The 14,521-nt window shown below is 48.9% G+C and overlaps 1 protein-coding gene across 1 annotated transcript; it reads right to left on the reverse strand.

Moving 5' to 3' along the window:
• Positions 1–362: 362 nt before the first annotated feature.
• Positions 363–1,023, reverse strand: LOC120411983 (histone H3). The gene has a single exon (XM_039571653.1). The coding sequence runs from the start codon at positions 854–856 to the stop codon at positions 446–448; it is 411 nt and encodes a 136-aa protein (XP_039427587.1). The 5' UTR covers positions 857–1,023; the 3' UTR covers positions 363–445.
• Between the last annotated feature and the right edge of the window lie 13,498 nt (positions 1,024–14,521).

Genomic DNA, 14,521 nt, shown 5'->3' on the forward strand with positions numbered 1-14,521 from the left:
AATGGCGTTTACATCCCTGTGACCGTGCCTGACGACACAGCTCTGGAGGGGAAAGGACGGCCGAGTATATGAACCACCGTCTGCAGTTGCCCCGGGTTAAAAAACGCACTTTTAAAATCTCTCTGGCTCCGGAAAGACGAAAAAATTCCTAGAGCTCATTGTAAATTTTACTGTCAAACCAAACACGTAATTAATTACAAATAAGCCGCTAAGAGCTCTTTCTGTGTATTGTATAGGGGTCATTTACATAAACTTAAAATTCTTAAATATGAACACCCATCCCGCCCCTGCACTATCGCTCCTCTCCCACCCAATAAAAACGTTTTTGTTTAAAACAGCGCTTCAACTCTTTTAACTGGAGTTGTAGTGGCTCTTAAAAGAGCCTTTGGGTCTGTCTCTATGGCTTGCCTCCGTGCTTGGCCAGCAAAAAGCTGCAGCAGGAGACTTAAGCGCGCTCGCCGCGGATGCGGCGGGCCAGCTGGATGTCCTTGGGCATGATGGTGACGCGCTTGGCGTGGATGGCGCACAGGTTGGTGTCCTCGAAGAGACCCACCAGGTAGGCCTCGCTGGCCTCCTGCAGCGCCATCACGGCCGAGCTCTGGAAGCGCAGGTCGGTCTTGAAGTCCTGCGCGATCTCGCGCACCAGGCGCTGGAAGGGCAGCTTGCGGATCAGCAGCTCCGTGGACTTCTGGTAGCGCCGGATCTCGCGCAGCGCCACCGTGCCGGGCCGGTAGCGGTGCGGCTTCTTGACGCCGCCCGTGGCCGGCGCGCTCTTGCGGGCCGCCTTGGTGGCCAGCTGCTTGCGGGGCGCCTTGCCGCCTGTCGACTTACGCGCCGTCTGCTTCGTGCGCGCCATCGCCCAGCACCAACACACGCACAAGCAACGCACAAGCAACGCACAAGCAACGCACAAGCAACGCAGCCCGCACTGCGCCAGCGGCTCCCAGCCGCCGACTATTTATAGCCCGCCGCCCGCGCCGATTGGCCGCCCGCGAGACACCGGCCGGCTCCCATTGGACCCTTCGCGCGAGCCCGGCGAAAGGCCCCGCCTCCGGGGCGGGAAACGCGCGCTGGCCTCGCCCCGCCCCTGCCCCCTTCAACCAGCGGTTCGCAAGGCGGAAGGAGGGGCGGCAGCACCGCAGGCGGGCAGTGCAGCGCCGTCTTGTAGCTCACGCCTCGGGCTCGCTCTCCTTTTCCCAAAGCCGCTCGGCTCAGCGCCGGGCCCGCTGGCTAAAGCTGCCATCGGTAACGGCCTCCTTCCCCGAGTGCGCTCGGATTTTTCCCGCTCCGTAGGCGCGTTCGTTTCAGGGCCGCGGCCGAAAGGCTGAAGGCGCAAGGCGGCAGCCGGCTTCCCTGGCCAAGCCAGGCTTTCCCGGCTGCTGCCGCGGCCCGGCGGAGGCGCCGCGCGTCTCGCGGGGAGCGCGCCCCGGTGAAGCGAACGCGCGGGCTGCGAGCCGCGAGCGCCACCAATCAGCGGCGTGTGGAGAGCCGCGTGAGGCGCGGCCGGGCCCGCCCCCGGGGAGGCTCCGTGCAGTCCTCACTCAGGTCGGACCGAGCGCGGCAGCGGCGCGGCCCCGGCTCTGCCCGCCCGCCCCCGGCCCCGTCCGCTGCTCGGCGGCGGAGTTTACGGGGCGCGGGGAAACGGCGGAGAGGAGAGAGGCGGCCGAAAGCCGGGAAAGAGCCACTCTGGGGAGCCTGTGCTCGTCCCTACCGCCTGTGCAGGACTATGCGGTTCGGGGGCGAGAACGCATACTGAGGGGAGGGAAGGAGAGCCGGCATTCGTCTCGGAGCCTTTTGTTCAAAACCAAAAGAACTGAAAATCAAGAGCACAGGGTCGTCTGGAATCGCCTGTGCTTTGAATGCCCCCGATTCACGCAGTCTTCGGTTCGCGTAGCTCAACAAGGAAACACCACGTACTAGAAGTCAGGAATACATTTGTTTCGGCCACGTTTGCTTTGAGACCAGAGACAGCATTCGTTTATCTAACCCTCCTCCCCCAAACTGTACATACATCGAAAGAGGGCTTCCACGGATTTAAGCGAATTATGAACGTCCTCGGGTCCGTTGAAGCAGATGCAGGACATATCCGTTTACCGTAGACAATGCACGTCCCACTTTCCTTAGAATTTACAGTGCTTTCACACCGTAACCGCTCTTTTCCTGAAAAAAAAACCCCAAACAAAAACCAAAAAACAACAACAACAACAACAACAAAACAAACAAAAACAAAACAAACAAAAAAAACCCCAAAACAACCAAAAAAACACCAAACCAAAACGGGACATCAAAGTTCAAATCACCATAGCATCACCTCTCATATTGAAAAGGTGGTGGCACTTAAAAGAGCCTTTAAGTCCAGGAGGTCTGGCACAGGGCGCAGAAGCAGTTTACTTGGATGCGGTGTATTTGGTAAGAGCCTTGGTTCCCTCAGAGACGGGTGTTGTTTTCCACTGCCAGCTCTGTGCTCCCTTCGGGTCTGCGGCGGTTTACGAGACGGGGCTGCCGAGCAATGTGAGTTCTCGTGGGTTGTAGAGAGACGTAATTGTCGTAGCCCTAGATCCATATACGAGGACTTTTGTGTTTCCTGGGTATCAAAATGTAGCGTTTTTCGCGTGGCACAGAGAGATGGGGATACCGCGGGCGCAGAGCGAGTCGATGTGTGCGCCCATCGGCGCCAATGAATGCGTGTGTGTTGGGGAAGAGCAAAGCGAAGTGTTTGTCGTTTGAAGCACAGAACGATGTGTGTGTCATCGGGAGAGGAGAGATGTGTGCCTCGTCGGGCGCTGATGAAGGTGTGTGTCTGCTGGTGCAAAGCGATGTGTATTTCCTTCAGCGCGGCGCGATGAGTGTGTGGGGAAGCAGCAAAGTGCTGTGTCCGTTCGTCGGGGATCGTAATGATCCCTCCGTCGCGGAGGAGCGGGACGATGTGTGCACTAGCAGGCACTGAACAGTGTTTGTCAGCTGGTGCAGAAAGATCTGTGTTTTTGCTGGGCTCGGGAGGTACCGTATGTCGTAGGGAGCAGAGAGATGTATGTGCCGGGAGGTGCGGAGGGCTCTGTCTGTCGGGACGTAAGGGTAATGTGGATTGAGGGCGCTGATGTGTTTCTGGCAGCGGGTGGGGAGTGTGTGGGGAGGACGCAGGGCGATGCGTGTTTCGGCAGACTCAGAGAGACGGGACTGTCGTGCACGGCGTGCATCGTCGGGCGCAGAATGATTTGCTTGTAAAACAGTGCAGAGCGATGTGCTGTCCTTCGGGAATGAAGCGATATGTGTGTAAACCGGCGGGCAGCGATGTGTGTGTGCGGGAGGGGCGGGACAATGCGTGTGTCATTGGGAGGAAAGCCGTGCGTGTTTCGAGAGGCGCAGAGCGATGGCAGCGCCGTACGCAGGGCAGTGTGTGACCCGTCGGCTCAGAGCGACGTGTGTGTCGGGGGGTGCTCGACGGTGGTGGAACCGAGGAGTGTAAATCTAATTCGTTTTTCGGGGGGCACTTTTTCGGGATCATAGAGCTATGTGTATGTCAGACACACAGTGTGTGTGTTTGCATATCGTTTAATGGAAAACATATTGTGGAACGTTTAGAAAGTGAACATGTGTACGCTGGACAAAGTAGAATACTGGAACACAGCAGTGGGCTGTGGAGAGAAGAGGTCACTGTAATAAGTACTCTGTGTTGGGACTCCCGAGCACTTGTAAGGATACATCAAATCTCCCTTCTCCCGCCTCTTGACGGGGGAGTGAATGTGTTGTGCAATTCACTAGATCGTAATTTACCTGTTTCGTTCCGTGTTTCTTCGGTCGAGCTTGCACAAGCCGCGACAGCGCGGGGAGGGGTGACAGCCTCCTGCAGTTCCGTGCTCCCGTTTGCCGAGCACGGCACTGCCCGACCCTCCCTCCTTGCCCGACGCTCACTCGGCGGTCGGACCCACCCCCGCTCAGCGCAGGGAAGACGAGCTGGTCACGAAGGTGCCCACTGCGATCAGGAGCTCGGCGGCAGCGCTCCGTCTGAAGCCGCTGCTCTTTCCGCTCTGGCCCCGGCGCCGCCTCCCGCCGTGCTCCGCTTCTCTCCGCGCCCGGTTTTAAGACTGACATGTTAATTAAACACACATTCCCGCGCCGAATTTGTATCTATCTCATCTGACTATTCCTTTCCAGAAACATTGGTTTTAAGGGGGTTAATTATCTTCTGTTTCTTGAATCGCCACAGGAAGCCCTTGAACTGTCATACTCACGGCCCCCAAATTAACCCTTAGCAGGCTTCCGAGGTCTGTGCGGAAACAGGCGAGTTGTACACAGTCCCAGTCGTGTCCCGGAGCAGCTCCTTTCCCCAGCCGCTGCATCCTGGCTTGCCCGTCCTGTCCAGGAGGGACCGCCGTGGGGCTGACAGCAAACTTGCCCCTGCTTTTCCTCTCGGTACCAAGTCTCTGTCTTGCCTGGGTGTTGAGTGAAAAGCTATTGTACGTGGAAGTTTTCTAAGTGTGGGAACTGCTGAAATAAATGCCGTGTCTTATCTTGTATGGAAGTATTGGACTCCTCCTCAGATCCTCCCCTTCTCTCTATTTCGCTCCCGAGACCTGTGGCAGAGCACAATTCATACGAAAAATAGCCAGAAATAGAGAAATCGGGTAGGGGAACCTGCAAGGGTCAGGCTCTGGGCTGAATCACAGCAGGCAGGACCCCGACCGTCAGTCTGTTTGTTCATCACCTGCCTTCACCGTCTACATTTTCCCGTGCTGGTCCAGCACACTCCATCCCCCCTCCGCGGCGGCTGCAACTGCAGCTTCGGGCCCCGTGCCCTCACACGGCCGTGGGATGGATGTCTGGCCGGAGCCCCTGGCACAGCCCGCAGTGAAGGAACGGCGCGGAGTCCTTCGTGTCCCTCTGCTTCTTGTGGCACGAAGAAGTCTGAGCAGGCAGTGCCAGGGCATCCCGGCACTGTTCCCTTCAGCAGTCCACACCCTCCTCCCACTCCACACAACGGGCAGACTGTCACTTAGGAGCACACTCCATCCCATCCCCTTCTGTCAGTAGCACACCTCTGCACAGATTTGGCAGTGAAGCCACACTTCGCCTAATCAACGCATTAGTTATCACTAACTGATGTTCTGTGTTACCCTCAGCTTTCCAAGAACAGTTTCATACAGTCTCTTAAGGCGAAAATATCCTGGCACTAGATGGGGATAAAGTTCCTCTTCCCAGTGATGGTATGAAGTGCTTTATCTTCTCAAAACTATGGCAACCATCACCGACATAAATAAATATTTAACCAACAAGTTTAACACTTTTGCTTGCATATTGAGCTACAAAAGTCTCATGGCCCCATGATTTTATTTTTTTTAATTTAGATGAAGAGAATCTAAATTAAAACACTCTTCTTGATGGATTTTTGCAGACATGCCATCTCTCTGCCACTGATTGCTTGTTAAAGTCCTCTCCTTAACAGGCACTGGTGGATATGGTATTTTGCATGGGGAAAAAAGCTAAATGCCATGGAAAAGATGGTGAGTAACAGCTGCGATAAGCACCAGAAGGCATGGTTAGAAACCAAAAACCGCCACCAACAAAAAAAAACCTCAACACACAAATACCCCCAAACAACAACAACAAAAACCCCTACAAACAAACAAACCCAGAAAACCAACCCACAAACAAACACACTCCCCCCCTCCCCCCCCCAATAAAAAAACACACTAAAAAAACAATCCCAAATCGACGCAGGCAGTATAAATCAGTTTTTCTTTGGGAGTTGCTTATCAAACTGTCCCTGAGGAACAAAACCATAAGAGCCCCCACAATTAGTTTGATGTCTTCCTAGACAAAAATTCTGTGAAGAGCTGTAAACGAGTAAGCTGAACACGTTGTTCAGGGTGGATGTTCAAACCTGATAACAAGGAAATGGGAACGGCAAAGACAAAGAAAAACATTTGCACATTTAAGACAGGGATTTTAACACCCTTTTGTTCTTGTAAGGTACTGTCTTTCCCGCAGGAGCAGCCCACAGAGATATTTGATGTGTCTGTTCCTCTCCTAACTTTTTCTGTGCTTTCAGATTTATGGAAGAACTGATTCCCTGAACACAGCATGACATTTGAAAGGGAAGCTGGCCCCCATCACCGGTTCCACATGATGGAAAATCCAACCCTGGGCCGACAGTGCAGAGCAAAACCGCTTTACTCATCACAGTAACAACGTACAGGCAGATTTCATTGCAGTTCTGCTTGTACTTCGGTATCCAAGAGGACTCAGTTCCCAAGAGGGAAACATACTTCCTGTTGGTTGGACAGTCTTTCTCCCTTTTCCTTTGCCAGACTTGAAGGTTACCTGTTTTTCAAGTTTTCTCAAGGTCTTGCACTCCACCTGCTGGTTTTAACACCTTGACTTTGGGGTAGCATTCAGTCTCAGGTTTTACCTTCCATGTTGTGCCTGTGCATCTCTAACTCCACCGGCTCCACTTTCCCAGCTCAGCCTCATGCCAGCCTCATCCCAACAGACTTGCTCAGTGATCCAGGACAGTGTGGCTGTCCCCAGACACTGTCACGATCCCTGCCCCATTCACCATGTGCAGGTGCTGCACGGCTGTGTCCTTGGCCACAGAATGGCCCTTCCTGCTCTGCTGTCCCCTTTGTCTTTCAGCTCAACCACCTTTCGGGAGGGCAGCCCACTCCTGCTGCTCCCCCCAAACCTTGCTGAACTCATTTGTTCACCTAAGAATGTACTTAATGAAGCTAAATTAGACTTAACATAAAGTCTTCTCCCCTTTCAAATAGCCATAACTAACACATCTGTCCTCTTCAAGTCTATTAGTGATGATAGCAGAGATATTGAAGAATGAAATAAAAATTCAGCCACTTCCAAACATTTCCTGAAACATCATCATGATCTCACACAGATCACTTTTTCCAGCTCAACATGCCATCACTTTCTCAAATATCTGATACCGGGAAAATATCAAGCTCCCCTTGAGTTGCATAAAGATGACTGAGAGGGGACCTTATTAATGTATGTAGCTTTCAGAAGGGAGGGTGCCTAGAGGATGGAGCCAGGCTCTTCTCAGTGGTGCCAAGTGGTGAACAAGAGGCAGAAACTGATGCACAGGAAATTTCACCTGAATATAACGAAGAATAACTTTACTGTGTGGCTGAAAACACACTGGAACAGACTGCCCAGAGAGGTTGTGGAGTGTCCCTCACTGGAGATATTCAAGAACCACCTGGACACAATCCTTTGCAACGTGTACCAGGATTACCCTGCTTGAGCAGGGAGGTTGGACCAGCTGACACACTGTGGTCCCTTCCAACCTTTCCCAGTCTGTGGTTCTATGACATATTGCTGACACTGTTCAGCATTACGTCTGCTTCTACAAACACTGGCTTCAGAGTATCACAGGTATCAGTAATAATGGCTATCAGCCTGATCTGCCTGTTCCCTTCTCTTCCTCTACTCCTTCTGTCATTCTTCCTAACCACCTCACTCATCTGGAGGTGCCTCCTGTTTGTTTTTCCCTGGAAGTTACTACATACCCACGATTTCTCATTCCCACTCGCCCTCTCAGAGAAGGACTCTTTCTTCCTGACAGCATATGAGCAATGGCCGTTGTTACCAAACATGTAGCATCCACCTCTTCCCTGCTGCATCAAATGTCCACATGCCTGATTTATGGCACTGAAACGTGTTTTTGAGCTGTAGCAATTCAGCCAAGGAATGTGCTGGACATCATTATGGTCAACCTAAACAGAGAAGAGAAGCTTAGGATGGGTATTCTAAAGCACTAGACAGGACAGGCCATTTCTTTGTCCAGCTAAACAGAGTAATAAACCCTCTCACTACCTTGCTTCAAGTTATCTGGGTGAGATGGACATAGGAGAGAGATAAGAGGCAAATGGATCATATCTTGAGGAGATAAAGACATCCCAGGGGGAGCAGTGAATCAAAGCTGAGCCACCCTGACCACCTGCCTCAAGCATCTGTATGTCCAAGTGATAGTTGGCAGCATCCTGTAGGGAAGTAGATGCTGGTGATTGCCCACACTTTGCCCTGCAGTGATCCTACCAAAAGATGGGGCAGCAAGTGTTCTCATGGGCTAGGTTAAGAGAAAGAATCATTGAAATTTAGGTATGTCATAGTTACATCCCACTGATTTTGCTGATCTCATTCTGTGAATGAAATTTGGTTTTTCTGTGAATACTGGGGCTGCATGCAGAGAAGCTTCCAGAACAATCTGCAAGGCCTGTAATGCTTGGGGTTTCTTTTATTGAAGAAGGAGAAAAAGGAAACAGCAGTTAGGAACTGTAGGAAACAACCAAAGTGCTCCTGGGTAAAAACCCACTATGACTTCCTGAAAAGGAAGGACTACAAGCTCATTTTGGAATGCATAGATCTTCCCAACCTCAAAATATCTGGGAAGAACCCATGGATATCAGCTTTCCAGTGTCTCAGCTTTCTTCTCAGTGCTCACCTGCAATGCTCTGATGCTCATTTATCATAACCTACAAGGAGTAAGAGTATCTCAGATGGCTTCCACATTTAAATTACTGCAGTTAACTGGCCTCTTCCCATCCTTGTAGTTTTTCCTTCCACCATCACTTGCAGGTCTTCTGAGCCAAGGCACCAGACAGCTAAGAAGTGACTCAGCCCCTCAGTTTCTGCCTGTAATGCTTGTGGCTTGTAGGAGATGGTACAGGACAGTTCAGTTCTGCAAAAAGGTATTCCACTTGTAACTTTTCACTTCACCCCGACAACTGAGAGTCAGACAGCTGCAGAAACCAGGCAGAAGTCAAAACAGAAATGTTTTTCTTACCATCTTGAAATGGGAATTAGATCTCACCCATGTGTTCTGCAGTCACCTTTGCTGAGGATGTTTGTGGAGTGGATGACCTAGGAAAGAGAGGGCTGCATCCTTCCCTCAGTGGGAAAGAGCTGCTCTTTCCTAAAGCACAGAGCAAGCAGCAGCAGTCCAGACAAGTCCCAAGTAACATGCATGAAGTGTGCACCAGCAAAGGAAATGTCACCTTCACGTGACTTCTGATTAAATCACTGATACACAAACATAAATTAATTAATCCAGAACAGTAGCACTTTCATACATGTAATATTTATATCACATTGAAATATTAAATATTAAAAAGAAGCATAGTAATTTGACTGATTGATTGTTCTGAACTGATTCTTGGAGTTATCCCTTAACTGAGCTCAGAAGTTATCAAAAACTTTGTAGTCTGGAACAATCAAGGAACTATTTCTCTCTTGCTTTGAACCAAAATGAAACTGCTTAAAAAAATCTGAGTATGTTTGTAAGAAATTAATTAAAAAAAAAAAAGCAAGCTGTGTCTGTGGGTCCCCTTGTAATACCTAAATTTCGCTGCCTAATGCCTACAATAACTCAGGTCACAAATTTTTTTATTTTAAGAGATTCCTCTTTTATCTGGGGCCTTTAAATCTCTATGAATACAAAAATTTTTGTCATAGGGAAGAGTCCTTTGCTGTAAACTGAACAGTATGTAATTATAAGTTCTTCCCTATTAAGACGTGAAGTTTTCTTACTCATGTAAGGATGTGCTATGGTTTAGAATATCATGATAAATATGTTTTTAAATAAAATCCATCATGCATGGACAAAAGATGTCTTTCAAATCATTCAAAGTCTGCAATTACATCAAGGGCAGATTTGAGTTGCCTTGAGTCACTCTGTGACTTTAGTTATGGGCTTTTTTGTACCAGGAGCACCCATAAGTCAGAATTAATTTGTCTGCACAACACACACAAAGTATGACTGCTCAGTAGCACAAGCATCAGGAAGGGCTTGAGAAAATGTTGAAGTTACTGTGCGGCCTTAGGCAGGCCCAGGTGCAAAACATGTTAATGGGGCTCTGCAGCTACAGGCTTAATGCATGACTCAATCACCCTGTTTGAAGTGTGCATATATAGGCTGCAGTCCTGCCTCCTCAGCTGCATCTGTGAGATGGACATCTCCAGATATCCTCCTGAGCAAACACTGAAAGTCAGTCACAATCATAGTGTGCTCAGTGACATTAATCACAAGAGTGAAGTGCTGAAATTGATGGCTACAAACTGTTCAGAGGGGTCAGGAAAGAAGGGTGGGGCAGGTTGTCCTCTATGTTAAAAAAAAAAAAAAGTGGATTGATTGCACAGAACTGTCTTAGAAAAACAGTGATGGACAGTTGAGAGCTTCTGGGTAAAAAATTAGAGGCCAAGCCAACAAAGGAAACCTCACGGCTGGTACTTACCACAGCCCACCCAATCAAAAGGAGAAGGATGTTGATGAAGCTTCTTTCTTCAACTGCAGGTGCCATCATATTCACACACTCCTGTTGGGGAACATCAGTCAACCTGATATCTGGTGGAAGATGTCACAGAAAGCTGTGAGCTATCCAGGAGACTCCTAGAGCCTGTTGAGGATAATTTTTTAATCCAGGTAAAAGGAAGTCCAGCCAGAGGAGAAGCACTACTTGACCTGTTCTTGACAACAAAAATTAACTAATCGAAGATGTCAAGAATAGTGGTAACCTGGGCTGCTGCCTAAGCCCAGACCTATCACAAATTTGAGGGATATCAGCCAGACAAACCATAAAGATCCTTAATTTAGAAAACATTCTGTTGCTTGAGAAAAATAGGGGATGGAAACCCCTGGAAAACTGCCCTCAGGGATAAAGGAGCAGGACAGGCCTGAAAGCTATTTAAGGGCATTTGTCTTGTGGAGCAGGTGCACTTGATTCCCACGTGTGAGAAAGCAGGCCAGGAAGGTGGAAGACCAATACGGCTGAGTACGACCTTCTGGTCAAACTGAAGTGCAAGAAATAAATGCACAGGCAGTGGAAGCAGGGACACATATCCTGGGAAGAATATAGGGTGCTGTCCAGGTGTGTAGGGATGGAGTCAGAAAAGCTAAAGTACATTTGGAACTGAATGTGGCAAGGGATGTGAAGAACAATGGAGGGCTTCTGTAGGAACACTGATCAGAAAAGGAGGACTAAATAAAATGTGCCCCCTAATAAAAAGACAGGATATTTAGTGACTACTGGCATAGAGAAGACTGAGATACCCAAGAATTTGTTTACCTCAGTTTTCACTGGCAGTCTCTCTTTGCCATCTCTGAAGTCCATGAAACTCAAGGCATAGACTTGGGGAACAAAGTCCCTCCTATTGTAAGAGATCAGGTTCAAGACCATCTGAGGAACCTGAATATGCACAGATCCATGGCACCTAAGGGGATTCATCCCAGGGTCCTCAGGGAATTAGCAGATATAGTTGCAATACAGATATTGTTTAATATTTTCATCATTACCATAGTGGGATCGAGTGCACCCTCAGCACGTTTGTGGATGACACCATGGTCAGGGGTGCCATTGATTCACTGGAGAGAAGGGATACCATGCAGAGGGACCTTGGCAGGCTTGAGGAGTGGACCCATGTGAACCTCATGAAGTTCAACAAGGTCAAATGCACGGCCCTGCACCCAGGTCAGGGCCATTCCAAATATCAGTACAGACTGCAGGATGAGCTGATTGTAAGCAGCCCTGCACAGAAAGACTTGGAGATATGGGTGGATGAAAATTTGGACCTTAGGCGGCAGTGTGCATTTGCAGCTCAGAAAACCAGCTGTATCCTTGGCTGCATAAAAAAAAGTACAGCTAGCAGGTTGAGGGAGGTGGTTCTCTTCATTCACTCCACTCTAATGAGACCTCAGCTGGAGTACTGCATCTACCACTGGGGCCCCCAGTACAAGAATGACTTGGAGGAGGTCCAGAGTAGGGCCATGAAAATGATCACGGAGCTAGAACACCTCTCCCATGAAAAAAATGCAATGGTTGTTTGGCCTGGAGAAGACAAGTCTCTGGGCAGACCTCAGCATGGTCTTTCAAAATAAGAAGAGCACTTATAAGAAAGACAGAGAAAGACTTTTCACCAGGGCCTGTAGTGACAGGGCAAGGGGCAAGGTTTCAAAAGCAAAAGAAGGTAGATTTAGATAGGTTCCAAGGAAGAAATTTTTCATTACGATGGTGGTGGGACATGCTGGAACAAGTTGCCAAGAGCAGTTCTTGATGCCTTCAGTGGAAGATTTCAAATCCAGGTGGGATAAGTCTTTGAGCAACCTGGTCTAATGAAAGATGTCCTTGCCCATGACAATGAAGTTGGTCTAGATAATCTTTGAAGGAGCCTTCCAACACAAATTGTGCTATGATTCCATAGTGCACCAAGTCACATGGGCTCATAGGAAGGACCTTCCTGAAAGCATGCATCCGTACCAGAACAGGAGAAAAGCGGGTCCTTGAATTCCTGACTGAACTTTGGAAAAATTTCATAGAATCATAACATCACAAAATATGCTGAGTTGGATGGGAGCCATCAGCACCATCAAGTCCAAGTTCTGGCCCTGTGCAGGACACCCCAAGAGTCACACCATGTGCCTGAGACCATTGTCCAAATGCTTCTTGAGCTCTGTCAGGCTGGTGCTGTGACCATTTCCCTGGGGGGCTTGTTCCAGTGCCCAAACACCTGCTAGGTGAAAAACCTTTTCCTGATATCCAACCTAAATCTGCCCTGACTCAGCTTCGTGGCATTTCCTTGAGTCCTGCCACTGGTCACAGGAATGAAGAGATCAGTGCCTGCCTCTTCCCCTCCTGAGGAAGCTGCAGACTGCAATGAGGTCTCCCCTCAGTCTCCTCTTCTCCAGGCTGAATGGACCAAATGACCTCAGCCACTTCTCATACCCCTTCCCCTCAAGGCCCTCATCATCCTTGTGGCCCTTCTTCAGATGCTGTCTAATCACTTAATGCCTTTTTCATGTTGTGGCACCAAAACTGCCCCCAGCACTCAAGGTGAGGCCACCCCAGTGCAGAGCAGAGTGGGACAATCTCCTCCCTTGCCCGGTGGCGATGCTGTGCCTGATGCCCCTCAGGACACTCTTGGCCCTCCTGGCTGCCAGGGCACTGCTGGCTCATGTTCAACTTGCCATTGACCAGGGTCCCCAGGTGCCTTTCCATGGCACTGCTTTCCTGCCTCTCGTTCCTCAGTCTGTACACACAACCAGGATTGCCCTGTCTCAGGTGCAGATTCTAGCACTTGCCCTTGTTAAACTTTGTGTGCTTGGTGATTGCCCATCTCTAATTTGTTGAGGTCTCTCTGCAGGGCCTCTCTGTGCTCAAGGGAGTTGAGAGCTTTCCCCAGCTTACTGTCATTGGCAAATTTAGTATTCCCTTGAGCCCTGCATCCAAGTGGTTAATGAAGATGTTGAAGAAAACTGGGTGAGGATGGAGGCCTGACAGGTCACCAGCCTGATGTTACCCCAGTTATTTTAACTCTTTGTGCCTGATGTGTGAGAACCAGTCTGGCCAACACATCGGGCCCTTGGTTCCCTGTAGAAGAGTCTCTGATTACAATTACCTGTCTTTTCCTGTTAACAGGGGAGGTCTTGATGCGGGGTACAGATGATGTTGGTTTAGGAGGCCCCTCTGTCCCAGAAGGGCTCATCTCATCGGTTGTCTGGCCTTCTGCTTCCAGGGCCTCATACCTGTTCTGGAAGGTGCCAGTTCAACTTGCTAAGTTTTCAGAAGGAGGAGAAAGCTTCCTCCTGGTCAACCACTTCCAAATATCTCTGTCCACTGTATTTAATATGTGTTCCGTTACCAGAAGGATCAAGGAAATCACTGCCTGTGCTCCTGATCCTTCAACCTATCATCCCAAGGCCAAGTGGTATTTAATAAATGTTCTGTTAGCTTGACTACTTTTTTAAAGGGAAAAGTAGAAGACAGAAGTAATTTTGTTTTTACTGACTACATCATTGTACAAAGCTTCATATCAAATATTCATATTCATAGGGAAAAAAAGTTAAGATCTTTTTTCTTTACAATAATATTTGAAGCAAGGAATTTATTTTTAAATAAGTTCACCCATTAAATTAAAGGAATTAAACTTCTTTCTCCTTCCCTCCTCCACCTGAAAACCTTTGCAAGATCTCTTTCCATATCCTTCTTTGTTCAGCCTAAAGCTAACTGTCTATGGTTGTGAAAAACAAAATTTAAAAAGTCCATATAGGTGGCCAAAATTTTGGAGGACCAGGAAAAGGAGCTTTTAGGAAAGCACGTAGAATTCTTCAGGACAGTGCTGCTACATCAGGTGTTTGGAAGAAGGATAGAGGCCTAGCCTAAACCCAGGAAAATGCATTTGCAAAGGTTCAAAAGAATCTAAAGGTACTAGTGACTCTGAGTGATTAAAATGGATTAAGATACAGAATTTGAAGGAAATATGTATGCTACAGAATTATCACCCAGAAATTTCTCCCCGGTGGTATGTATCCTTCCCAAGAGATTCACTTCTGTGACAATGTAGTTCACAACCCAAAATTCACAGTGGATTCAGCAGGTGAAAGTACCACAAAATGTTAGCATCAGGACAAAACTAAATCCACATCCTCTTCTGTTTTTGTCCTCTCTCACATGATGTTACTCTGATGGTCGTCTTCCCTAGAAAAAAGCCTCTCTGAAATGCCACCACATCTCTTGAC

The sequence above is a fragment of the Corvus cornix genome, chromosome 1A (assembly GCF_000738735.6).
Source record: "Corvus cornix cornix isolate S_Up_H32 chromosome 1A, ASM73873v5, whole genome shotgun sequence".
In the NCBI taxonomy this organism is placed as follows: Eukaryota; Metazoa; Chordata; class Aves; order Passeriformes; family Corvidae; genus Corvus; species Corvus cornix.